This window comes from Hyperolius riggenbachi, chromosome 5 (genome assembly GCF_040937935.1).
Source record: "Hyperolius riggenbachi isolate aHypRig1 chromosome 5, aHypRig1.pri, whole genome shotgun sequence".
NCBI classification, from domain to species: domain Eukaryota; kingdom Metazoa; phylum Chordata; class Amphibia; order Anura; family Hyperoliidae; genus Hyperolius; species Hyperolius riggenbachi.
Genome location: NC_090650.1, coordinates 13984148 through 14011922, shown reverse-complemented (window position 1 = coordinate 14011922; position 27775 = coordinate 13984148). Strand labels below are relative to the sequence as shown.

At 51.5% G+C, this 27775-nt stretch overlaps 1 protein-coding gene across 2 annotated transcripts in view; it reads left to right on the top strand.

Moving 5' to 3' along the window:
- Window positions 1-27775, top strand: part of AGMO (alkylglycerol monooxygenase) — a 292271-nt gene that overhangs the window by 154384 nt on the left and 110112 nt on the right. For both annotated transcript variants that reach the window (XM_068235102.1, XM_068235103.1), the window contains exon 8: window positions 5723-5802. In XM_068235102.1, the coding sequence (XP_068091203.1) occupies window positions 5723-5802 (80 nt within the window). The remainder of the gene's footprint in view (window positions 1-5722; window positions 5803-27775) is intronic.

Below are 27775 nucleotides of genomic sequence, written 5' to 3'. Positions count from 1 at the left end.
TTATAACAGTGGAACCATCTTGATCCAAGGTGCTAAATGCAGACTGGAGGAATTTGAGAAGCTATTTCCCCATATCAGAGAGAAAGCAGAAAACTATAAAACCATAAATAACCCTGCTACACAAAAATGTGAGGCTCAAACTACAAAACAGGGAGAAAAACTGCCCCCCAGAGACTCTCAATCACACCCCTCCCTGGAGACCCTCAGAGATTGTTTGTCTAATCTAGAGATGGACTTCACCCTCTTCAGAGAACAATATCAAAGAAGCCAAGGTGTGAAAAATGCAAATGACCAACTGAGAGAAGAACTAGCCAGGCTGAAATCTGAGCACACGGAAGCTCTGTGTGAAATCAAAGCATCTCTTCAACAACTGCAGGAGGAGAATTCACAGCTTAAGGAGGAGATCCGGAAAATACAGATATTAAATCAGCCAAAAGAAGAGGTGACAACAAAATGTACAAAGGTTCCCACAAGTCGTGCGCTGATTGAGGACTGCACTGTACACCACACACAAGATACAGTAAACACCAAAGACCACCACAGCCAGCCAGACCCCTCCCCAAATGCTACCAACACATGCCCACCCAACACCTCAGAGCCCAGCCACTGCCAGCAAGACCCCTCCCCAAATGCTGCCAAGACTGCCCCACCCAACACTCCAGAGCTTAAGCCTAAACACCAAGCAAATGGCTCCTATAGACCTCGCAGTCCTGACATTGTGCTGATTATAGACTCTAATGGGACATACCTGGACATAAAGAGACTCTTTCCAGGGAAGAATGTCATTAAAATCACCTGCTCAACTATTGAACAAGTAGCAGGGGTCATTAATGAGCCTCATTTCACTGACCCAAAACATCTCATCCTGCACACCGGGACCAATGACATTAAACAAAACACCATAGACCAAGAAACCATCACAGACAAACTGTCACAAATTGCAAAAAGGGCACAGCTGAAATTCCCCAATACAAAGATTATCCTCTCTTCCCTGCTCCCAAGAAAAGATATCTCTCACCAGACAATCCAACAAATCAATGCAAAGCTGACCTCCAGTCTCAGATCCTCACCAGGTATACAACTGGCACAGCACCCTACAATCTCAGCTCACCACCTGTACAACAACAAGCACCTTAGCAAACAAGGAGTCAGCCTCCTTGCAAAGGAGTTTAAGGACATGGTACTTGATAGACCTCAGAGACCCCAAGATAGACCTAATCCAACACACAGATGGCAAACTCCAATAAAGCGTTACCAAAGAGAGCCGCCACAAACACAACAAATGCGGAGGAAACCGCCTGACCCACAATAGCAACACGGAACAAGGGAGGACAGAAACACGGCGGAAATCAGGACTTTGTGTAGCACTTTATATAGTATACTGATGCGACACCCCGAAAATATTGAGTCCTATGACAATCCCTGCTCATTACAAGGTATACAGACCTAAAATGACATCACTCATTATCAGTAGCTGGAACATTCAAGGGCTGAATGCCTCAGCTTTTGGATGCAAAACAAATGATCCAGACTTTAAAAAGAGACTTGAAAACATTGATATTCAAATCCTCCTGGAGACATGGACCCGGGCAGAGGATGAATCTCTTGCACCCATGGGATACAGGGAATTCTCTGTATCTTCACAGAAAAACAAGAACGTTAAACAGGGTCGTCGTTCAGGAGGCATACTAATCTGGTACAAGGAGGAGCTTACAGAGCACATTAAAGCTATCAAACGAGGAGACAGCCACATCTGGATCAAAATAAACAGCTCCATCCTCACCTCTCAGTCTGACATGTACCTGTGTGCAGCATATATCCCCCCAACAGAGTCCCCTTACTACAAACCTGATATTTATGAGGTCCTACAAAGAGAAGCCAGCCACTTCCAGTCTCAGGGCAGAGTACTCATCTATGGAGACCTCAATGCGAGAACAGGCACAGAGAAGGACTATCTGACCCCTGAGGGAAACGCATACATACTTGGAGGAGAGAGCTACTACCAGGAACCAATGCAGACAGCAAGAAACAGCTATGACAAGACAGTAAACAAAAGCGGGAAAGCCCTGTTGAACCTGTGTCGGAGCCTTGGCCTATACATAATGAATGGGCGAACCAGGGGTGACTCTCTTGGGAGATTCACTATGAACTCACACGTAGGCAGCAGTGTGGTAGATTATGCTGTCACAGACACAGATCCCATAAACATCAATGCCCTCATAGTCACCCCTGAAACACACCTGTCAGACCACAGCCAAATCCTGCTGTACCTGAAATCCACCGACAAACCAACCACACAGCAGCCTCATCAGACCGGTCTCTACAAGCTGCCACCACCCCTCAAATGGCCCAAACAGTCTGCCACCGAATACACCAACATGACCAAAACTGCCAAAATCCAAGAACTGCTGACAAACTTTTATAACAACCCATATGAACCAAACCAACAAGGTGTCAGCCATGCAGTGAAGGACTTCAGTAACATCCTACATACCATGGCAGTACAAGCAGGCCTCAAGCAGACCAACTTCAAGAGATCCACAAATAAACAGTCCCAAAAATGGTTTGACAGTGAATGCAAGGCTCTACGTAACTCACTAAGGGCAGCCTCTAACCAAAAACACAGAGACCCCAACAACCGGGACCTAAGGGAAGCCCATGACCACCTACAGAGACAATACAAAGACACCCTCAGGCAGAAAAAACAGAGCCACATCTCCCACAAACTCCAACAGCTGGAGGACTCCCTCCAAGACAACTCATTCTGGGAGACCTGGAACCATATCGGTGCAAAGCCTAAAAAAAGCCCTCTTCATATCCAAAATGGCCACATCTGGCTCCACTACTTCAGGAACCTCTACAAAGACATCCCAGAAAATGCCCAAACCCTGGAGCAGAAACAAATAGCCGCAAAACTGAAGGACATGGAGGAGACAATCAAGGACTTTCAAAACCCTCTGGATACACCAATCACGGTGCAGGAAATAAGAGAAAGAACAAAGCTGATAAAATGTAAGAAGGCTAGCGGTACCGATGGCATCCTGCCAGAGATGATCAAATACAGCCCCCCGGACATACATGAGGCACTCGCAAGACTATTCAACCTTATCCTGAGGGCGGGCTCCTTTCCTCAGGCCTGGAGTGAAGGCCTCATAACACCCATCTACAAGAATGGAGACAGATATGATCCAGCAAACTACAGAGGAATCTGTGTCAGCAGCACACTGGGGAAACTGTTTAACAGCATCATCAATAAGAGGATCCTCTCCTTCCTCACACAGCAGGACGTACTCAGCAAAAGCCAAGCCGGGTTCATGCCAAACCACCGCACAACCGACCACATCTACACACTGCACAGCCTCATCAAGACCCATGTCCACAACTCACGTGGCAAAATACACGCTTGCTTTGTTGATTTTAAGAAGGCGTTTGACTCAGTGTGGCACCCAGGCCTTTTCCTAAAACTCCTAGAGAGTGGAATAGGAGGAAAAACCTATGATGTCATCAAGAGTTCATATACTGGGAACCAATGCAGTGTGAAAGTAGATGGGAAGAGAAGTGCGTTCTTCAAGCAGGGTCGAGGAGTCAGGCAGGGCTGCAGTCTGAGCCCAACACTCTTTAACATATACATTAACCAACTGGCTGTAGCCCTGGAATCCTTCCCAGCTCCAGGCCTCCTCCTGCATGACCGTGAGGTGAAGTTCCTGCTGTATGCAGATGACCTTGTGCTGCTCTCCCCAACAGAGAAAGGACTACAGGACAGCCTGTCAGTATTGGAGACTTTCTGTACCACATGGGCACTGCCCATCAACCCAAAGAAGACAAAAGTGATGGTGTTCCAGAGGAAGAATGGAAATAAAACCCCTACCTCCTCATTTATATTAAATGGCTCCCCACTGGTGTCCACTAACAGCTACACCTACCTGGGGCTGGAGATCAACCAATCAGGAAGCTTTAAACCAGCAGTACAGGCCCTGAAAGACAAAGCCCGCAGAACATTTTATGCCATCAGAAGACAGCTTTACCACCTAAAACCACCAGTGAGAGTGTGGGCAAAGATATTCGACAGCATCATCACCCCAATCCTGCTCTATAGCAGTGAGGTATGGGGCCCGGTCACCTACCCTGACCAATCAAAATGGGACTCCAGCCCAACAGAAATCTTCCATCTAGAGTTCTGCAAGTATCTCCTCCAAGTCCATCGAAGCACTTCAAACTCAGCTTGCCGGGCAGAGCTAGGCAGGTTCCCACTATGGCTTACTATCCAGCAGAGGGCACTCTCATACTGGGCGCATATACAGAGCAGCAACCCCAGCACTTACCACCATAAAGCCTCACTGAGCCAGGGGGGCGAGGCCATACCACGCGCTCTCAAGCAAAGCATCAGCAGCCAGCCCAGCCAAGGCCACCAACACAGGCTGACAAAAGCCCAAATAAAACAGACTATAGAAAGCTGCAAGGAACGATACATAGAGGAATGGAGAAGTGACATAAAGAATTCCAAGAAACTCGCTGTCTATCAATCACTACAGAGGGAGTACACAATGGCTCCATATCTGGGGAGGCTACACCACCACAAAGACAGACAGGTCCTGAGTTTGTACCGTCTGAGTGCCCACAGCCTGGAGATAGAGACAGGGCGGCACAGACAGACATGGAAGCCTCGGGAGGAGAGACTGTGCAGACAATGCGACCAGGAGGTCTTGGAGGATGAGGCCCACTTCCTGCTACACTGCAGCAAATACGCACCTGTGAGGACCGCCCACTTCCAGAGACTCTCCGCCCACATCCAGGATTTTACCTCCACAGATGAGGAGCGGAAACTCTACATCCTACTGGGGGAGGAGGAAACAACCGTGCAAATAGCTGCCCGATATGTCACAGCCTGCCACCAACTGAGAGGAACATGATACCACATGGACTGTATTCCCCCCCAATACCCCCCTATGGACTGTATATCCCAGTCCCCCATGCTGCCCCTTACATCATCCACACACCTATGGACTATATACCCCAACTCCCTATATCCTTCCCTATTCCCACAACCCCCCCCCCCCCCCCCCCCCCCCCATGTTAATGTTTTGTCTTGTTTTGCTTTGGCAATGCTAAATGTATTTGGTCCTGCCAATAAAGCTTTTTTGGATTTGGATTGGATTTGGATTTGGAGAGGGAGGTCTGTGAAGTAAAGAGAGGTGGTGAAAATAATTGCTGAACATTTATTAGATGCAGGTCATGCTACGATGCTATTCTGTTATTTTTGATACATATTATTTCATTCCCACGTATGATCTAGTGTGAAAACTTGGGTGAAATCATATCTGGCTGCCCACGTCAGCCCTCATCAATATTCTGGCCACAAACACCCGGCCTTTGCTAAGCTGGGAGGATTATGAGGCTTGCCAAGTGCTGTCCTGAGCTGGAGAACCCCCCCTTCCCACCACCCGTCTCCCCCCCTCGGGCTCCTGCCTGGCTGCTCTGCAATCAACAACGTGATATGATATATACAAGCCATAGAGCGCCTCATCCTATAAATACACTTTAAAGTCCCTAATTATGTGCATTTGTTTACCTAACAACACCAACACAGTGTGAACCAAACTCAGCAAATTACAGCAGAGGGGGGGGGGGGGGGGGTCAGCCAATCAGGCAGTCAGGCGAATCGTTTTGTGTTGCCAGGTTATAAATTGGTAAGTGATTTATGACTTTACTTTTTTCATTGCAGGAACTTTCGTGCCAGAAAAAGACAAAGTTATTTATGGCCTGACACATCCAATCAACACATTTGAACCGTTTTCAGTTCAGGTAAGAATGTTTGGGTTTTCCCCAAACTCACCGGGTCGTAATTGATGGAGCAGAGTGTTCTGTACACTCAGATAGGCACCCAGAGTAACACGTTAGAAATGAACTGAAGAAAAGCATGCAGAGATAAAATCATACACAACCATCAGGAAACTTGGAACAGAGAGGAACAACAGAGAACACAGGAAATAACAATACCATAGAAATCATCACTGCACATTACAGACAGTCACATCTTGAGGTTGATTTACTATACCGCAGTTTAGGTCATCCTGTTGATACTGCCAACAGTATTGAAGTCTTGGAGGTTCTCCCAGACCCGACTATCTGATTCGGCAGTGGGTGTGGTCGATGTTTGGCACATGAGATCTAAAATGAAAATTTAGGTGTCAGAGATTTATACAAAATAATTTTTCTTTCTACTTTCATTGCTGAAAACCTCAAAGTACACCAAAATCGGGGGGCAAAATTAAATGAACCCAATGGTGGCCTAGATTACCTCCTCCATAGACTCCGGATGCTGCTTGTTGTCTTCAGTGTCTCTCCTATTCCATGTTCCTGCTCCTCTAAGTATTCGAGATAGAGTCCACACAGTGCTGAAGAGAGAGAGAAAGTCCACACTGTGTTGCAGAGAGAGAGAGAGAGTCCACACAGTGCTGCAGAGAGAGATAGAGTCCACACAGTGCTGCAGAGAGAGAGAGAGAGTCCACACAGTGCTGCAGGGAGATAAAAAGTCCACAATGTGCTGCAGAGAGAGATAGAGTCCACACAGTGCTGCAGAGAGAGAGAGAGAGAGAGAGAGAGAGAGAGTCCACACAGTGCTGCAGAGAGAGAGAGAGTCCACACAGTGCTGCAGAGAGAGCTAGAGTGAACACAGTGCTGCAGAGAGAGAGAGAGTCCACACAGTGCTGCAGAGAGAGAGAGAGAGAGAGAGAGAGAGAGAGAGAGAGAGAGAGTCCACACAGTGCTGTAGAGAGAGATAGAGTCTACACAGTGCTGCAGGGGGAGATAGAGTCCACACAGTGCTGCAGGGGGAGATAGATAGATAGAGAGAGAGAGAGAGAGAGAGAGAGAGAGAGAGAGAGAGAGAGAAAGAGTCCACACAGTGCTGCAGAGAGAGAGTACACACAGTGCTGCAGAGAGAGAGAGAGAGAGAGAGAGTCCACACTGTGCTGCAGAGAGAGAGATAGAGTCCACACAGTGCTGCAGAGAGAGAAAGAGTCCACACAGTGCTGCAGAGAGAAAGAGTCCACACAGTGCTGCAGAGAGAGAGAGAGAGAGAGTCCACACAGTGCTGCAGAGAGAGAGTCTACACCAGTGGTCCTCAAACTAAGGCCCGCGGGCCGAATGTGGCCCCCTAAGGCTTTCTTACCGGCCCCCTACACAGAAAATGTATTGCTTATAAATGCAGTCAGCTACAACTTTAAATATTGGTGGTCCACATATGAAATAGCAGTGCAACACCCCCCATCCACATGGAAGCCAGAAAGCAGAAATTTTGCTGGTTTCCAATCAAATTCCACATCAGGTGACACTGCTGTCCAATTGGCTTGCAGATTGTCACCTGGGTATGCTTCACTGTCTGGTCCACAAAGACTTCTACATCATTTTATGTTTACTCTGGCCCCCCAGCGGTCTGAAGTATGTTGACCCGGCCCTCAACCCAAAATGTTTGGGGACCCCTGGTCTACACAGTGCTGCAGAGGGAGATAGAGTCTACACAGTGCTGCAGAGGGAGATAGAGTCCACACAGTGCTGCAGAGAGAGAGAGAGTCCACACAGTGCTGCAGAGAGAGAGAGAGTCCACACAGTGCTGCAGAGAGAGAGAAATAGAGTCCACACAGTGCTGCAGGGAGAGATAGAATCCACACAGTGCTGCAGAGAGAGATAGAGTGGATTCCACTTTGTGAATCAAGCCCATAGAGTCCACACAGTGCTGCAGAGAGAGAAAGAGTCCACACAGTGCTGCAGAGAGAGATAGAGTCCACACAGTGCTGCAGAGAGAGAGAGTCCACACAGTGCTGCAGGGAGAAAGAGTCCACACAGTGCTGCAGAGAGAAAGAGTCCACACAGTGCTGCAGAGAGAGAGAGAGTCCACACAGTGCTGCAGAGAGAGATAGAGTCCACACAATGCTGCAGAGAGAGAGAGAGTCCACACAGTGCTGCAGAGAGAGAGAGAGAGAGTCCACACAGTGCTGCAGAGAGAGAAAGAGTCCACACAGTGCTGCAGAGAGAGAGAGAGAGTCCACACAGTGCTGCAGAGAGAGAAAGAGTCCACACAGTGCTGCAGAGAGAGATAGAGTCCACACAGTGCTGCAGAGAGAGAGATAGAGTCAACACAGTGCTGCAGAGAGAAAGAGTCCACACAGTGCTGCAGAGAGAAAGAGTCCACACAGTGCTGCAGAGAGAGAGAGAGTCCACACAGTGCTGCAGAGAGAGATAGAGTCCACACAATGCTGCAGAGAGAGAGAGCGTCCACACAGTGCTGCAGAGAGAGAGAGAGAGTCCACACAGTGCTGCAGAGAGAGAGAGAGAGAGTCCACACAGTGCTGCAGAGAGAGAGAGAGTCCACACAGTGCTGCAGAGAGAGATAGAGTCCACACAGTGCTGCAGAGAGAGATAGAGTCCACACAGTGCTGCAGAGGGAGAGTCCACACTGTGCTGCAGAGAGAGAGAGGGAGAGAGTCCACACAGTGCTGCAGAGAGATAGAGTCCACACAGTGCTGCAGAGAGAGAGAGATAGAGTCCACACAGTGCTGCAGAGAGAGAGAGAGAGAGAGAGAGAGAGTCCACACAGTGCTGCAGAGAGATAGAGTCCACACAGTGCTGCAGAGAGAGAGAGTCCACACAGTGCTGCAGAGAGAGAGAGAGAGTCCACACAGTGCTGCAGAGAGAGAGAGAGTCCACACAGTGCTGCAGAGAGAGAGAGAGAGAGAGAGAGAGTCCACACAGTGCTGCAGAGAGAGAGAGAGAGAGAGAGAGAGAGTCCACACAGTGCTGCAGAGAGAGATAGAATCCACACAGTGCTGCAGAGAGAGAAAGAGTCCACACAGTGCTGCAGAGAGAAAGAGTCCACACAGTGCTGCAGAGAGAAAGTGTCCACACAGTGCTGCAGAGAGAAAGAGTCCACACAGTGCTGCAGAGAGAGAGAGAGTGTCCACACCGTGCTGCAGAGAGAGATAGAGTCCACACAGTGCTGCAGAGAGAGAAAGAGTCCACACAGTGCTGCAGAGAGAAAGAGTCCACACAGTGCTGCAGAGAGAAAGAGTCCACACAGTGCTGCAGAGAGAAAGAGTCCACACAGTGCTGCAGAGAGAGAGAGAGTCCACACAGTGCTGCAGAGAGAGATAGAGTCCACACAATGCTGCAGAGAGAGATAGAGTCCACACAGTGCTGCAGAGAGAGAGAGAGTCCACACAGTGCTGCAGAGACAGAGAGAGAGTCCACACATTGCTGCAGAGACAGAGAGAGAGTCCACATAGTGCTGCAGAGAGAGAGAGAGAGAGAGAGAGAGAGTACACACAGTGCTGCAGAGAGAGAGAGTCCACACAGTGCTGCAGAGAGAGAGAGAGAGAGTCCACACAGTGCTGCAGAGAGAGAGAGACCACACAGTGCTGCAGAGAGAGAGAGAGAGATAGTTCACACTGTGCTGCAGAGAGAGAGAGAGAGAGAGAGAGAGAGAGTCCACACAGTGCTGCAGAGAGAGAGAGAGAGTCCACACAGTGCTGCAGAGAGAGAAAGAGTCCACACAGTGCTGCAGAGAGAGAGAGAGAGTCCACACAGTGCTGCAGAGAGAGAAAGAGTCCACACAGTGCTGCAGAGAGAGATAGAGTCCACACAGTGCTGCAGAGAGAGAGATAGAGTCCACACAGTGCTGCAGAGAGAAAGAGTCCACACAGTGCTGCAGAGAGAAAGAGTCCACACAGTGCTGCAGAGAGAGAGAGAGTCCACACAGTGCTGCAGAGAGAGATAGAGTCCACACAATGCTGCAGAGAGAGAGAGAGTCCACACAGTGCTGCAGAGAGAGAGAGAGAGTCCACACAGTGCTGCAGAGAGAGAGAGAGAGAGTCCACACAGTGCTGCAGAGAGAGAGAGAGTCCACACAGTGCTGCAGAGAGAGATAGAGTCCACACAGTGCTGCAGAGAGAGATAGAGTCCACACAGTGCTGCAGAGGGAGAGTCCACACTGTGCTGCAGAGAGAGAGAGAGAGAGAGTCCACACAGTGCTGCAGAGAGATAGAGTCCACACAGTGCTGCAGAGAGAGAGAGATAGAGTCCACACAGTGCTGCAGAGAGAGAGAGAGAGAGAGAGAGAGTCCACACAGTGCTGCAGAGAGATAGAGTCCACACAGTGCTGCAGAGAGAGAGAGTCCACACAGTGCTGCAGAGAGAGAGAGAGAGAGAGAGAGTCCACACAGTGCTGCAGAGAGAGAGAGAGTCCACACAGTGCTGCAGAGAGAGAGAGAGAGAGAGAGAGTCCACACAGTGCTGCAGAGAGAGAGAGAGAGAGAGAGAGAGAGTCCACACAGTGCTGCAGAGAGAGATAGAATCCACACAGTGCTGCAGAGAGAGAAAGAGTCCACACAGTGCTGCAGAGAGAAAGAGTCCACACAGTGCTGCAGAGAGAAAGTGTCCACACAGTGCTGCAGAGAGAAAGAGTCCACACAGTGCTGCAGAGAGAGAGAGAGAGAGTGTCCACACAGTGCTGCAGAGAGAGATAGAGTCCACACAGTGCTGCAGAGAGAGAAAGAGTCCACACAGTGCTGCAGAGAGAAAGAGTCCACACAGTGCTGCAGAGAGAAAGAGTCCACACAGTGCTGCAGAGAGAAAGAGTCCACACAGTGCTGCAGAGAGAGAGAGAGTCCACACAGTGCTGCAGAGAGAGATAGAGTCCACACAATGCTGCAGAGAGAGATAGAGTCCACACAGTGCTGCAGAGAGAGAGAGAGTCCACACAGTGCTGCAGAGACAGAGAGAGAGTCCACACATTGCTGCAGAGACAGAGAGAGAGTCCACATAGTGCTGCAGAGAGAGAGAGAGAGAGAGAGAGAGAGAGTACACACAGTGCTGCAGAGAGAGAGAGTCCACACAGTGCTGCAGAGAGAGAGAGTCCACACAGTGCTGCAGAGAGAGAGAGACCACACAGTGCTGCAGAGAGAGAGAGAGAGATAGTTCACACTGTGCTGCAGAGAGAGAGAGAGAGAGAGAGAGAGTCCACACAGTGCTGCAGAGAGAGAGAGAGAGTCCACACAGTGCTGCAGAGAGAGAAAGAGTCCACACAGTGCTGCAGAGAGAGAGAGAGAGAGTCCACACAGTGCTGCAGAGAGAGAAAGAGTCCACACAGTGCTGCAGAGAGAGATAGAGTCCACACAGTGCTGCAGAGAGAGAGATAGAGTCCACACAGTGCTGCAGAGAGAAAGAGTCCACACAGTGCTGCAGAGAGAAAGAGTCCACACAGTGCTGCAGAGAGAGAGAGAGTCCACACAGTGCTGCAGAGAGAGATAGAGTCCACACAATGCTGCAGAGAGAGAGAGAGTCCACACAGTGCCGCAGAGAGAGAGAGAGAGTCCACACAGTGCTGCAGAGAGAGAGAGAGAGAGTCCACACAGTGCTGCAGAGAGAGAGAGAGTCCACACAGTGCTGCAGAGAGAGATAGAGTCCACACAGTGCTGCAGAGAGAGATAGAGTCCACACAGTGCTGCAGAGGGAGAGTCCACACTGTGCTGCAGAGAGAGAGAGAGAGAGAGTCCACACAGTGCTGCAGAGAGATAGAGTCCACACAGTGCTGCAGAGAGAGAGAGATAGAGTCCACACAGTGCTGCAGAGAGAGAGAGAGAGAGAGAGAGTCCACACAGTGCTGCAGAGAGATAGAGTCCACACAGTGCTGCAGAGAGAGAGAGTCCACACAGTGCTGCAGAGAGAGAGAGAGAGAGAGAGTCCACACAGTGCTGCAGAGAGAGAGAGAGTCCACACAGTGCTGCAGAGAGAAAGAGTCCACACAGTGCTGCAGAGAGAAAGAGTCCACACAGTGCTGCAGAGAGAGAGAGAGTCCACACAGTGCTGCAGAGAGAGATAGAGTCCACACAATGCTGCAGAGAGAGAGAGAGTCCACACAGTGCTGCAGAGAGAGAGAGAGAGTCCACACAGTGCTGCAGAGAGAGAGAGAGAGAGTCCACACAGTGCTGCAGAGAGAGAGAGAGTCCACACAGTGCTGCAGAGAGAGATAGAGTCCACACAGTGCTGCAGAGAGAGATAGAGTCCACACAGTGCTGCAGAGGGAGAGTCCACACTGTGCTGCAGAGAGAGAGAGAGAGAGAGTCCACACAGTGCTGCAGAGAGATAGAGTCCACACAGTGCTGCAGAGAGAGAGAGATAGAGTCCACACAGTGCTGCAGAGAGAGAGAGAGAGAGAGAGAGAGTCCACACAGTGCTGCAGAGAGATAGAGTCCACACAGTGCTGCAGAGAGAGAGAGTCCACACAGTGCTGCAGAGAGAGAGAGAGAGAGAGAGAGTCCACACAGTGCTGCAGAGAGAGAGAGAGTCCACACAGTGCTGCAGAGAGAGAGAGAGAGAGAGAGAGTCCACACAGTGCTGCAGAGAGAGAGAGAGAGAGAGAGAGAGAGAGTCCACACAGTGCTGCAGAGAGAGATAGAATCCACACAGTGCTGCAGAGAGAGAAAGAGTCCACACAGTGCTGCAGAGAGAAAGAGTCCACACAGTGCTGCAGAGAGAAAGTGTCCACACAGTGCTGCAGAGAGAAAGAGTCCACACAGTGCTGCAGAGAGAGAGAGAGAGAGTGTCCACACAGTGCTGCAGAGAGAGATAGAGTCCACACAGTGCTGCAGAGAGAGAAAGAGTCCACACAGTGCTGCAGAGAGAAAGAGTCCACACAGTGCTGCAGAGAGAAAGAGTCCACACAGTGCTGCAGAGAGAAAGAGTCCACACAGTGCTGCAGAGAGAGAGAGAGTCCACACAGTGCTGCAGAGAGAGATAGAGTCCACACAATGCTGCAGAGAGAGATAGAGTCCACACAGTGCTGCAGAGAGAGAGAGAGTCCACACAGTGCTGCAGAGACAGAGAGAGAGTCCACACATTGCTGCAGAGACAGAGAGAGAGTCCACATAGTGCTGCAGAGAGAGAGAGAGAGAGAGAGAGAGAGAGAGTACACACAGTGCTGCAGAGAGAGAGAGTCCACACAGTGCTGCAGAGAGAGAGAGTCCACACAGTGCTGCAGAGAGAGAGAGACCACACAGTGCTGCAGAGAGAGAGAGAGAGATAGTTCACACTGTGCTGCAGAGAGAGAGAGAGAGAGAGAGAGAGTCCACACAGTGCTGCAGAGAGAGAGAGAGAGTCCACACAGTGCTGCAGAGAGAGAAAGAGTCCACACAGTGCTGCAGAGAGAGAGAGAGAGAGTCCACACAGTGCTGCAGAGAGAGAAAGAGTCCACACAGTGCTGCAGAGAGAGATAGAGTCCACACAGTGCTGCAGAGAGAGAGATAGAGTCCACACAGTGCTGCAGAGAGAAAGAGTCCACACAGTGCTGCAGAGAGAAAGAGTCCACACAGTGCTGCAGAGAGAGAGAGAGTCCACACAGTGCTGCAGAGAGAGATAGAGTCCACACAATGCTGCAGAGAGAGAGAGAGTCCACACAGTGCCGCAGAGAGAGAGAGAGAGTCCACACAGTGCTGCAGAGAGAGAGAGAGAGAGTCCACACAGTGCTGCAGAGAGAGAGAGAGTCCACACAGTGCTGCAGAGAGAGATAGAGTCCACACAGTGCTGCAGAGAGAGATAGAGTCCACACAGTGCTGCAGAGGGAGAGTCCACACTGTGCTGCAGAGAGAGAGAGAGAGAGAGTCCACACAGTGCTGCAGAGAGATAGAGTCCACACAGTGCTGCAGAGAGAGAGAGATAGAGTCCACACAGTGCTGCAGAGAGAGAGAGAGAGAGAGAGAGAGTCCACACAGTGCTGCAGAGAGATAGAGTCCACACAGTGCTGCAGAGAGAGAGAGTCCACACAGTGCTGCAGAGAGAGAGAGAGAGAGAGAGAGTCCACACAGTGCTGCAGAGAGAGAGAGAGTCCACACAGTGCTGCAGAGAGAGAGAGAGAGAGAGAGAGTCCACACAGTGCTGCAGAGAGAGAGAGAGAGAGAGAGAGAGAGAGTCCACACAGTGCTGCAGAGAGAGATAGAATCCACACAGTGCTGCAGAGAGAGAAAGAGTCCACACAGTGCTGCAGAGAGAAAGTGTCCACACAGTGCTGCAGAGAGAAAGTGTCCACACAGTGCTGCAGAGAGAAAGAGTCCACACAGTGCTGCAGAGAGAGAGAGAGAGAGTGTCCACACAGTGCTGCAGAGAGAGATAGAGTCCACACAGTGCTGCAGAGAGAGAAAGAGTCCACACAGTGCTGCAGAGAGAAAGAGTCCACACAGTGCTGCAGAGAGAAAGAGTCCACACAGTGCTGCAGAGAGAAAGAGTCCACACAGTGCTGCAGAGAGAGAGAGAGTCCACACAGTGCTGCAGAGAGAGATAGAGTCCACACAATGCTGCAGAGAGAGATAGAGTCCACACAGTGCTGCAGAGAGAGAGAGAGTCCACACAGTGCTGCAGAGACAGAGAGAGAGTCCACACATTGCTGCAGAGACAGAGAGAGAGTCCACATAGTGCTGCAGAGAGAGAGAGAGAGAGAGAGAGAGAGTACACACAGTGCTGCAGAGAGAGAGAGTCCACACAGTGCTGCAGAGAGAGAGAGTCCACACAGTGCTGCAGAGAGAGAGAGACCACACAGTGCTGCAGAGAGAGAGAGAGAGATAGTTCACACTGTGCTGCAGAGAGAGAGAGAGAGAGAGAGTCCACACAGTGCTGCAGAGAGAGAGAGAGAGTCCACACAGTGCTGCAGAGAGAGAAAGAGTCCACACAGTGCTGCAGAGAGAGAGAGAGAGAGTCCACACAGTGCTGCAGAGAGAGAAAGAGTCCACACAGTGCTGCAGAGAGAGATAGAGTCCACACAGTGCTGCAGAGAGAGAGATAGAGTCCACACAGTGCTGCAGAGAGAAAGAGTCCACACAGTGCTGCAGAGAGAAAGAGTCCACACAGTGCTGCAGAGAGAGAGAGAGTCCACACAGTGCTGCAGAGAGAGATAGAGTCCACACAATGCTGCAGAGAGAGAGAGAGTCCACACAGTGCCGCAGAGAGAGAGAGAGAGTCCACACAGTGCTGCAGAGAGAGAGAGAGAGAGTCCACACAGTGCTGCAGAGAGAGAGAGAGTCCACACAGTGCTGCAGAGAGAGATAGAGTCCACACAGTGCTGCAGAGAGAGATAGAGTCCACACAGTGCTGCAGAGGGAGAGTCCACACTGTGCTGCAGAGAGAGAGAGAGAGAGAGTCCACACAGTGCTGCAGAGAGATAGAGTCCACACAGTGCTGCAGAGAGAGAGAGATAGAGTCCACACAGTGCTGCAGAGAGAGAGAGAGAGAGAGAGAGTCCACACAGTGCTGCAGAGAGATAGAGTCCACACAGTGCTGCAGAGAGAGAGAGTCCACACAGTGCTGCAGAGAGAGAGAGAGAGAGAGAGTCCACACAGTGCTGCAGAGAGAGAGAGAGTCCACACAGTGCTGCAGAGAGAGAGAGAGAGAGAGAGTCCACACAGTGCTGCAGAGAGAGAGAGAGAGAGAGAGAGAGAGAGAGTCCACACAGTGCTGCAGAGAGAGATAGAATCCACACAGTGCTGCAGAGAGAGAAAGAGTCCACACAGTGCTGCAGAGAGAAAGAGTCCACACAGTGCTGCAGAGAGAAAGTGTCCACACAGTGCTGCAGAGAGAAAGAGTCCACACAGTGCTGCAGAGAGAGAGAGAGAGAGTGTCCACACAGTGCTGCAGAGAGAGATAGAGTCCACACAGTGCTGCAGAGAGAGAAAGAGTCCACACAGTGCTGCAGAGAGAAAGAGTCCACACAGTGCTGCAGAGAGAAAGAGTCCACACAGTGCTGCAGAGAGAAAGAGTCCACACAGTGCAGCAGAGAGAGATAGAGTCCACACAGTGCTGCAGAGAGAGATAGAGTCCACACAATGCTGCAGAAAGAGATAGAGTCCACACAGTGCTGCAGAGAGAGAGAGAGTCCACACAGTGCTGCAGAGACAGAGAGAGAGTCCACACATTGCTGCAGAGACAGAGAGAGAGTCCACATAGTGCTGCAGAGAGAGAGAGAGAGAGAGAGAGAGAGAGAGAGAGTCCACACAGTGCTGCAGAGAGAGAGAGTCCACACAGTGCTGCAGAGAGAGAGAGAGTCCACACAGTGCTGCAGAGAGAGAGAGAGACCACACAGTGCTGCAGAGAGAGAGAGAGAGAGAGAGAGAGTTCACACTGTGCTGCAGAGAGAGAGAGAGAGAGAGAGAGAGAGTCCACACAGTGCTGCAGAGAGAGAGAGTTCACACTGTGCTGCAGAGGGAGATAGAGTCCACACAGTGCTGCAGAGGGAGATAGAGTCCACACAGTGCTGCAGAGGGAGAGTCCACACTGTGCTGCAGAGAGAGAGAGAGAGTCCACACAGTGCTGCAGAGAGATAGAGTCCACACAGTGCTGCAGAGAGAGAGAGAGTCCACACAGTGCTGCAGAGACAGAGAGAGAGTCCACACATTGCTGCAGAGACAGAGAGAGAGTCCACATAGTGCTGCAGAGAGAGAGAGAGAGAGAGAGAGAGTACACACAGTGCTGCAGAGAGAGAGAGTCCACACAGTGCTGCAGAGAGAGAGAGTCCACACAGTGCTGCAGAGAGAGAGAGACCACACAGTGCTGCAGAGAGAGAGAGAGAGATAGTTCACACTGTGCTGCAGAGAGAGAGAGAGAGAGAGAGAGTCCACACAGTGCTGCAGAGAGAGAGAGAGAGTCCACACAGTGCTGCAGAGAGAGAAAGAGTCCACACAGTGCTGCAGAGAGAGAGAGAGAGAGTCCACACAGTGCTGCAGAGAGAGAAAGAGTCCACACAGTGCTGCAGAGAGAGATAGAGTCCACACAGTGCTGCAGAGAGAGAGATAGAGTCCACACAGTGCTGCAGAGAGAAAGAGTCCACACAGTGCTGCAGAGAGAAAGAGTCCACACAGTGCTGCAGAGAGAGAGAGAGTCCACACAGTGCTGCAGAGAGAGATAGAGTCCACACAATGCTGCAGAGAGAGAGAGAGTCCACACAGTGCCGCAGAGAGAGAGAGAGAGTCCACACAGTGCTGCAGAGAGAGAGAGAGAGAGTCCACACAGTGCTGCAGAGAGAGAGAGAGTCCACACAGTGCTGCAGAGAGAGATAGAGTCCACACAGTGCTGCAGAGAGAGATAGAGTCCACACAGTGCTGCAGAGGGAGAGTCCACACTGTGCTGCAGAGAGAGAGAGAGAGAGAGAGAGAGTCCACACAGTGCTGCAGAGAGATAGAGTCCACACAGTGCTGCAGAGAGAGAGAGATAGAGTCCACACAGTGCTGCAGAGAGAGAGAGAGAGAGAGAGAGAGAGAGTCCACACAGTGCTGCAGAGAGATAGAGTCCACACAGTGCTGCAGAGAGAGAGAGTCCACACAGTGCTGCAGAGAGAGAGAGAGAGAGAGAGAGTCCACACAGTGCTGCAGAGAGAGAGAGAGTCCACACAGTGCTGCAGAGAGAGAGAGAGAGAGAGAGAGAGAGAGAGTCCACACAGTGCTGCAGAGAGAGAGAGAGAGAGAGAGAGAGTCCACACAGTGCTGCAGAGAGAGATAGAATCCACACAGTGCTGCAGAGAGAGAAAGAGTCCACACAGTGCTGCAGAGAGAAAGAGTCCACACAGTGCTGCAGAGAGAAAGTGTCCACACAGTGCTGCAGAGAGAAAGAGTCCACACAGTGCTGCAGAGAGAGAGAGAGAGAGTGTCCACACAGTGCTGCAGAGAGAGATAGAGTCCACACAGTGCTGCAGAGAGAGAAAGAGTCCACACAGTGCTGCAGAGAGAAAGAGTCCACACAGTGCTGCAGAGAGAAAGAGTCCACACAGTGCTGCAGAGAGAAAGAGTCCACACAGTGCAGCAGAGAGAGATAGAGTCCACACAGTGCTGCAGAGAGAGATAGAGTCCACACAATGCTGCAGAGAGAGATAGAGTCCACACAGTGCTGCAGAGAGAGAGAGAGTCCACACAGTGCTGCAGAGACAGAGAGAGAGTTCACACATTGCTGCAGAGACAGAGAGAGAGTCCACATAGTGCTGCAGAGAGAGAGAGAGAGAGAGAGAGAGTCCACACAGTGCTGCAGAGAGAGAGAGTCCACACAGTGCTGCAGAGAGAGAGAGAGTCCACACAGTGCTGCAGAGAGAGAGAGAGAGACCACACAGTGCTGCAGAGAGAGAGAGAGAGAGAGAGAGTTCACACTGTGCTGCAGAGAGAGAGAGAGAGAGAGAGAGAGAGTCCACACAGTGCTGCAGAGAGAGAGAGTTCACACTGTGCTGCAGAGGGAGATAGAGTCCACACAGTGCTGCAGAGGGAGATAGAGTCCACACAGTGCTGCAGAGGGAGAGTCCACACTGTGCTGCAGAGAGAGAGAGAGTCCACACAGTGCTGCAGAGAGATAGAGTCCACACAGTGCTGCAGAGAGAGAGAGAGAGAGAGAGTCCACACAGTGCTGCAGAGAGAGAGAGAGAGTCCACACAGTGCTGCAGAGAGAGAGAGAGTCCACACAGTGCTGCAGACAGAGAGAGAGAGAGAGAGAGAGAGAGAGAGTCCACCCAGTGCTGCAGAGAGAGAGAGTCCACACAGTGCTGCAGAGAGAGAGAGAGAGTCCACACAGTGCTGCAGAGAGAGATATAGTGGATTCCACTTTGTGAATCAAGCCCATAGAGTCCACACAGTGCTGCAGAGAGAGATATAGTCCACACAGTGCTGCAGAGAGAGAAAGAGTCCACACAGTGCTGCAGAGAGAAAGAGTCCACACAGTGCTGCAGAGAGAGAGAGAGAGTCCACACAGTGCTGCAGAGAGAGAGAGAGAGAGAGATAGAGAGAGTCCACACAGTGCTGCAGAGAGAGAGAGATAGAGTCCACACAGTGCTGCAGAGAGAGAGAGAGAGAGAGAGAGAGAGAGAGAGAGTCCACACAGTGCTGCAGAGAGAGAGAGAGAGAGAGAGTCCACACAGTGCTACAGAGAGAGCTAGAGTCCACACAGTGCTGCAGAGAGAGAGAGAGAGAGAGTCCACACAGTGCTGCAGAGAGAGAGAGAGAGAGAGAGAGAGAGAGAGAGTCCACACAATGCTGCAGAGAGAGATAGAGTCCACACAGTGCTGCAGAGAGAGAGAGTCCACACAGTGCTGCAGAGACAGAGAGAGTCCACACAGTGCTGCAGAGAGAGAGAGTGAGAGTCCACACAGTGCTACAGAGAGAGATAGAGTCCACACAGTGCTGTAGAGAGAGAGAGAGTCCACACAGTGCTGCAGAGAGAGAGAGTCCACACAGTGCTGCAGAGAGAGAGAGAGAGAGTCCACACAGTGCTGCAGAGAGAGAGAGTGAGAGTCCACACAGTGCTACAGAGAGAGATAGAGTCCACACAATGCTGCAGAGAGAGAAAGAGAGTCCACACAGTGCTACCGAGAGAGAGTCCACACAGTGCTGTAGAGAGAGAGAGAGACAGAGAGAGAGTCCACACAGTGCTGCAGAGACAGAGAGAGAGTCCACACTGTGCTGCAGAGAGAGAGAGAGAGTACACACAGTGCTGCAGAGAGAGAGAGAGAGTCCACACTGTGCTGCACAGAGAGAGAGAGTCCACACTGTGCTGCAGAGAGAGAGAGAGAGAGAGAGAGTCCACACAGTGCTGCAGAGAGAGATAGAGTCCACACAGTGCTGCAGAGAGAGAGAGTTCACACTGTGCTGCAGAGGGAGATAGAGTCCACACAGTGCTGCAGAGAGAGATAGAGTCCACACAGTGCTACAGAGAAAGAGAGAGAGAGAGAGTCCACACAGTGCTGCAGAGAGATAGAGTCCACACTGTGCTGCAGAGAGAGAGAGAGAGAGTCCACACTGTGCTGCAGAGAGAGAGAGAGAGAGAGAGACCACACAGTGCTGCAGAGAGATAGAGTCCACACAGTGGTGCAGAGAGAGAGAGAGAGTCCACACAGTGCTGCAGAGAGAGAGAGAGAGAGAGAGAGAGAGAGAGAGTCCACACAGTGCTGCAGAGAGAGAGAGAGCGAGAGAGAGTCCACACAGTGCTGCAGAGAGAGAAAGAGAGTCCACACAGTGCTGCAGAGAGAGAGAGAGAGAGTCCACACAGTGCTGCAGAGAGAGAGAGAGTCCACAGTGCTGCAGAGAGAGAGAGAGAGAGAGAGAGAGAGAGAGAGAGAGAGAGTCCACACAGTGCTGCAGAGAGAGAGAGAGATAGAGAGAGTCCACACAGTGCTGCAGAGGGAGATAGAGTCCACACAGTGCTGCAGAGAGAGATAGAGTCCGCACAGTTCTGCAGAGAGAGAGAGTCCACACAGTGCTGCAGAGAGAGGGAGAGAGTCCACACTGTGCTGCAGAGAGAGGGAGAAAGTCCACACAGTGCTGCAGAGAGAGATAGAGTCCACACAGTGCTGCGGAGAGAGATAGAGTCCACACAGTGCTGCAGAGAGAGAGTCCACACAGTGCTGCAGAGAGAGAGTCCACACAGTGCTGCAGAGAGAGAGAGAGAGAGAGAGATAGAGTCCACACAGTGCTGCAGAGAGAGATAGAGTCCACACAGTGCTGCAGAGAGAGATAGAGTCCACACAGTGCTTCAGAGAGAGATAGAATCCACACAGTGCTGCAGAGAGAGATAGAGTCCAAACAGTGCTGCAGAGAGAGATAGAGTCCACACAGTGCTGCAGAGAGAGAGAGAGAGAGAGAGAGAGTCCACACAGTGCTGCAGAGAGAGATAGAGTCCACACAGTGCTGCAGAGAGAGATAGAGTCCACACAGTGCTGCAGAGAGAGAGAGTTCACACTGTGCTGCAGAGGGAGATAGAGAGAGAGTCCACACAGTGCTGCAGAGAGAGGGAGAGAGTCCACACAGTGCTGCAGAGAGAGGGATAGAGTCCACACAGTGCTGCAGAGAGAGATAGAGTCCACACAGTGCTGCAGAGAGAGAAAGAGTCCACACAGTGCTGCAGAGAGAAAGAGTCCACACAGTGCTGCAGAGAGAGAGAGAGAGAGAGTCCACACAGTGCTGCAGAGAGAGAGAGAGAGTCCACACAGTGCTGCAGAGAGAGAGAGAGAGAGAGAGAGAGTCCACACAATGCTGCAGAGAGAGATAGAGTCCACACAGTGCTGCAGAGAGAGATAGAGTCCACACAGTGCTGCCGAGAGAGAGTCCACACAGTGCTGTAGAGAGAGATAGAGTCTACACAGTGATGCAGAGGGAGATAGAGTCCACACAGTGCTGCAGAGAGAGAGAAAGTCCACACAGTGCTGCAGAGAGAGAGAGAGAGAGAGAGAGAGAGTCCACACAGTGCTGCAGAGAGAGAGTACCCACAGTGCTGCAGAGAGAGAGAGAGAGAGAGAGAGAGAGAGAGAGTCCACACAGTGCTGCAGAGAGAGAGAGAGAGAGAGAGAGAGAGTCCACACAGTGCTGCAGAGAGAGATAGAGTCCACACAGTGCTGCAGAGAGAGATAGAGTCCACACAGTGCTGCAGAGAGAGAGAGTTCACACTGTGCTGCAGAGGGAGATAGAGAGAGAGTCCACACAGTGCTGCAGAGAGAGGGAGAGAGTCCACACAGTGCTGCAGAGAGAGGGAGAGAGTCCACACAGTGCTGCAGAGAGAGATAGAGTCCACACAGTGCTGCAGAGAGAGAAAGAGTCCACACAGTGCTGCAGAGAGAAAGAGTCCACACAGTGCTGCAGAGAGAGAGAGAGAGAGAGTCCACACAGTGCTGCAGAGAGAGAGAGAGAGTCCACACAGTGCTGCAGAGAGAGAGAGAGAGAGAGAGAGAGTCCACACAATGCTGCAGAGAGAGATAGAGTCCACACAGTGCTGCAGAGAGAGATAGAGTCCACACAGTGCTGCCGAGAGAGAGTCCACACAGTGCTGTAGAGAGAGATAGAGTCTACACAGTGCTGCAGAGGGAGATAGAGTCCACACAGTGCTGCAGAGAGAGAGAAAGTCCACACAGTGCTGCAGAGACAGAGAGAGAGTCCACACAATGCTGCAGAGAGAGAGAGAGAGAGAGAGAGAGAGAGTCCACACAGTGCTGCAGAGAGAGAGAGAGAGTCCACACAGTGCTGCAGAGAGAGAGAGAGAGAGAGTCCACACAGTGCTGCAGAGAGAGAGTACCCACAGTGCTGCAGAGAGAGAGAGAGAGAGAGAGAGAGAGTCCACACTGTGTTGCAGAGAGAGAGATAGAGTCCACACAGTGCTGCAGAGAGAGATAGAGTCCACACAGTGCTGCAGAGAGAGAGAAAGAGTCCACACAGTGCTGCAGAGAGAAAGAGTCCACACAGTGCTGCAGAGAGAGAGAGAGAGAGTCCACACAGTGCTGCAGGGAGAGATAGAATCCACACAGTGCTGCAGAGAGAGATAGAGTGGATTCCACTTTGTGAATCAAGCCCATAGAGTCCACACAGTGCTGCAGAGAGAGAGTCTACACCAGTGGTCCTCAAACTAAGGCCCGCGGGCCGAATGTGGCCCCCTAAGGCTTTCTTACCGGCCCCCTACACAGAAAATGTATTGCTTATAAATGCAGTCAGCTACAACTTTAAATATTGGTGGTCCACATATGAAATAGCAGTGCAACACCCCCCATCCACATGGAAGCCAGAAAGCAGAAATTTTGCTGGTTTCCAATCAAATTCCACATCAGGTGACACTGCTGTCCAATTGGCTTGCAGATTGTCACCTGGGTATGCTTCACTGTCTGGTCCACAAAGACTTCTACATCATTTTATGTTTACTCCGGCCCCCCAGCGGTCTGAAGTATGTTGACCCGGCCCTCAACCCAAAATGTTTGGGGACCCCTGGTCTACACAGTGCTGCAGAGGGAGAGAGAGTCTACACAGTGCTGCAGAGGGAGATAGAGTCCACACAGTGCTGCAGAGAGAGAGAGAGTCCACACAGTGCTGCAGAGAGAGAGAGAGTCCACACAGTGCTGCAGAGAGAGAGAAATAGAGTCCACACAGTGCTGCAGGGAGAGATAGAATCCACACAGTGCTGCAGAGAGAGATAGAGTGGATTCCACTTTGTGAATCAAGCCCATAGAGTCCACACAGTGCTGCAGAGAGAGAAAGAGTCCACACAGTGCTGCAGAGAGAGATAGAGTCCACACAGTGCTGCAGAGAGAAAGAGTCCACACAGTGCTGCAGAGAGAAAGAGTCCACACAGTGCTGCAGAGAGAGAGAGAGAGTCCACACAGTGCTGCAGAGAGAGATAGAGTCCACACAATGCTGCAGAGAGAGAGAGAGTCCACACAGTGCTGCAGAGAGAGAGAGAGAGAGTCCACACAGTGCTGCAGAGAGAGAGAGAGAGAGAGTCCACACAGTGCTGCAGAGAGAGAGAGAGAGTCCACACAGTGCTGCAGAGAGAGATAGAGTCCACACAGTGCTGCAGAGAGAGATAGAGTCCACACAGTGCTGCAGAGGGAGAGTCCACACTGTGCTGCAGAGAGAGAGAGATAGAGAGTCCACACAGTGCTGCAGAGATATAGAGTCCACACAGTGCTGCAGAGAGAGAGAGATAGAGTCCACACAGTGCTGCAGAGAGAGAGAGAGAGAGAGAGAGAGTCCACACAGTGCTGCAGAGAGATAGAGTCCACACAGTGCTGCAGAGAGAGAGAGAGTCCACACAGTGCTGCAGAGAGAGAGAGAGAGTCCACACAGTGCTGCAGAGAGAGAGAGAGTCCACACAGTGCTGCAGAGAGAGAGAGAGAGTCCACACAGTGCTGCAGAGAGAGAGAGAGAGAGAGAGAGAGAGAGAGAGAGAGAGAGAGAGAGTCCACACAGTGCTGCAGAGAGAGATAGAATCCACACAGTGCTGCAGAGAGAGAAAGAGTCCACACAGTGCTGCAGAGAGAAAGAGTCCACACAGTGCTGCAGAGAGAAAGAGTCCACACAGTGCTGCAGAGAGAAAGAGTCCACACAGTGCTGCAGAGAGAAAGAGTCCACACAGCGCTGCAGAGAGAGAGAGAGTCCACACAGTGCTGCAGAGAGAGATAGAGTCCACACAATGCTGCAGAGAGAGATAGAGTCCACACAGTGCTGCAGAGAGAGAGAGAGTCCACACAGTGCTGCAGAGACAGAGAGAGAGTCCACACAGTGCTGCAGAGACAGAGAGAGAGTCCACATAGTGCTGCAGAGAGAGAGAGAGAGAGAGAGAGAGAGTCCACACAGTGCTGCAGAGAGAGAGAGTCCACACAGTGCTGCAGAGAGAGAGAGAGAGAGAGAGAGAGAGTCCACACAGTGCTGCAGAGAGAGAGAGAGTCCACTCAGTGCTGCAGAGAGAGAGAGAGTCCACACAGTGCTGCAGAGAGAGAGAGAGAGAGTTCACACTGTGCTGCAGAGAGAGAGAGAGAGAGAGAGAGTCCACACAGTACTGCAGAGAGAGAGAGTTCACACTGTGCTGCAGAGGGAGATAGAGTCCACACAGTGCTACAGAGAGAGATAGAGTCCACACAGTGCTGCAGAGGGAGATAGAGTCCACACAGTGCTGCAGAGGGAGAGTCCACACTGTGCTGCAGAGAGAGAGAGAGAGAGAGTCCACACAGTGCTGCAGAGAGATAGAGTCCACACAGTGCTGCAGAGAGAGAGAGAGAGAGAGAGAGAAAGCGAGAGAGTCCACACAGTGCTGCAGAGAGAGAGAGAGAGTCCACACAGTGCTGCAGAGAGAGAGAGAGTCCACACAGTGCTGCAGACAGAGAGAGAGAGAGAGAGTCCACCCAGTGCTGCAGAGAGAGAGAGTCCACACAGTGCTGCAGAGAGAGAGAGAGTCCACACAGTGCTGCAGAGAGAGATATAGTGGATTCCACTTTGTGAATCAAGCCCATAGAGTCCACACAGTGCTGCAGAGAGAGATATAGTCCACACAGTGCTGCAGAGAGAGAAAGAGTCCACACAGTGCTGCAGAGAGAAAGAGTCCACACAGTGCTGCAGAGAGAGAGAGTCCACACAGTGCTGCAGAGAGAGAGAGATAGAGTCCACACAGTGCTGCAGAGAGAGAGAGAGAGAGAGAGAGTCCACACAGTGCTGCAGAGAGAGAGAGAGAGAGAGTCCACACAGTGCTACAGAGAGAGCTAGAGTCCACACAGTGCTGCAGAGAGAGAGAGAGAGTCCACACAGTGCTGCAGAGAGAGAGAGAGAGAGAGAGAGAGTCCACACAATGCTGCAGAGAGAGATAGAGTCCACACAGTGCTGCAGAGAGAGAGAGTCCACACAGTGCTGCAGAGAGAGAGAGAGTCCACACAGTGCTGCAGAGACAGAGAGAGTCCACACAGTGCTGCAGAGAGAGAGAGTGAGAGTCCACACAGTGCTACAGAGAGAGATAGAGTCCACACAGTGCTGTAGAGAGAGAGAGAGTCCACACAGTGCTGCAGAGAGAGAGAGAGTCCACACAGTGCTGCAGAGAGAGAGAGAGAGAGTCCACACAGTGCTGCAGAGAGAGAGAGTGAGAGTCCACACAGTGCTACAGAGAGAGATAGAGTCCACACAATGCTGCAGAGAGAGAGAGAGTCCACACAGTGCTACCGAGAGAGAGTCCACACAGTGCTGTAGAGAGAGAGAGAGAGACAGAGTCCACACAGTGCTGCAGAGACAGAGAGAGAGTCCACACTGTGCTGCAGAGAGAGAGAGAGAGAGTACACACAGTGCTGCAGAGAGAGAGAGAGAGAGTCCACACTGTGCTGCAGAGAGAGAGAGAGTCCACACTGTGCTGCAGAGAGAGAGAGAGAGAGAGAGAGAGTCCACACAGTGCTGCAGAGAGAGAGAGAGTCCACACAGTGCTGCAGAGAGAGAGAGTTCACACTGTGCTGCAGAGGGAGATAGAGTCCACACAGTGCTGCAGAGAGAGATAGAGTCCACACAGTGCTACAGAGAGAGAGAGAGAGAGAGTCCACACAGTGCTGCAGAGAGATAGAGTCCACACTGTGCTGCAGAGAGAGAGAGAGTCCACACTGTGCTGCAGAGAGAGAGAGAGAGAGAGAGAGTCCACACAGTGCTGCAGAGAGATAGAGTCCACACAGTGCTGCAGAGAGAGAGAGAGAGAGAGAGTCCACACAGTGCTGCAGAGAGAGAGAGAGAGAGAGAGAGAGAGTCCACACAGTGCTGCAGAGAGAGAGAGAGCGAGAGAGAGTCCACACAGTGCTGCAGAGAGAGAGAGAGAGAGAGTCCACACAGTGCTGCAGAGAGAGAGAGAGAGAGAGTCCACACAGTGCTGCAGAGAGAGAGAGAGAGTCCACAGTGCTGCAGAGAGAGAGAGAGAGAGAGAGAGTCCACACAGTGCTGCAGAGAGAGAGAGAGAGTCCACTCAGTGCTGCAGAGAGAGAGAGTCCACACAGTGCTGCAGAGAGAGAGAGAGAGAGAGTTCACACTGTGCTGCAGAGAGAGAGAGAGAGAGAGAGAGAGTCCACACAGTGCTGCAGAGAGAGTGAGTTCACACTGTGCTGCAGAGGGAGATAGAGTCCACACAGTGCTACAGAGAGAGATAGAGTCCACACAGTGCTGCAGAGGGAGATAGAGTCCACACAGTGCTGCAGAGGGAGAGTCCACACTGTGCTGCAGAGAGAGAGAGAGAGAGAGTCCACACAGTGCTGCAGAGAGATAGAGTCCACACAGTGCTGCAGAGAGAGAGAGAGAGAGAGAGAGAGAGAGAGAGTCCACACAGTGCTGCAGAGAGAGAGAGAGAGTCCACACAGTGCTGCAGAGAGAGAGAGAGTCCACACAGTGCTGCAGACAGAGAGAGAGAGAGAGAGAGAGAGTCCACCCAGTGCTGCAGAGAGAGAGAGTCCACACAGTGCTGCAGAGAGAGAGAGAGAGTCCACACAGTGCTGCAGAGAGAGATATAGTGGATTCCACTTTGTGAATCAAGCCCATAGAGTCCACACAGTGCTGCAGAGAGAGATATAGTCCACACAGTGCTGCAGAGAGAGAAAGAGTCCACACAGTGCTGCAGAGAGAAAGAGTCCACACAGTGCTGCAGAGAGAGAGAGAGAGTCCACACAGTGCTGCAGAGAGAGAGAGAGAGATAGAGTCCACACAGTGCTGCAGAGAGAGAGAGAGAGAGAGAGAGAGTCCACACAGTGCTGCAGAGAGAGAGAGAGAGAGAGAGAGAGAGAGTCCACACAGTGCTACAGAGAGAGCTAGAGTCCACACAGTGCTGCAGAGAGAGAGAGAGAGAGAGAGTCCACACAGTGCTGCAGAGAGAGAGAGAGAGAGAGTCCACACAATGCTGCAGAGAGAGACAGAGTCCACACAGTGCTGCAGAGAGAGAGAGTCCACACAGTGCTGCAGAGAGAGAGAGAGAGTCCACACAGTGCTGCAGAGAGAGAGAGTCCACACAGTGCTGCAGAGAGAGAGAGTGAGAGTCCACACAGTGCTACAGAGAGAGATAGAGTCCACACAGTGCTGTAGAGAGAGAGAGAGTCCACACAGTGCTGCAGAGAGAGAGAGAGTCCACACAGTGCTGCAGAGAGAGAGAGAGAGTCCACACAGTGCTGCAGAGAGAGAGAGTGAGAGTCCACACAGTGCTACAGAGAGAGATAGAGTCCACACAATGCTGCAGAGAGAGAGAGAGTCCACACAGTGCTACCGAGAGAGAGTCCACACAGTGCTGTAGAGAGAGAGAGAGACAGAGAGAGAGTCCACACAGTGCTGCAGAGACAGAGAGAGAGTCCACACTGTGCTGCAGAGAGAGAGAGAGAGTACACACAGTGCTGCAGAGAGAGAGAGAGAGAGAGTCCACACTGTGCTGCAGAGAGAGAGAGAGTCCACACTGTGCTGCAGAGAGAGAGAGAGAGAGTCCACACAGTGCTGCAGAGAGAGAGAGAGTCCACACA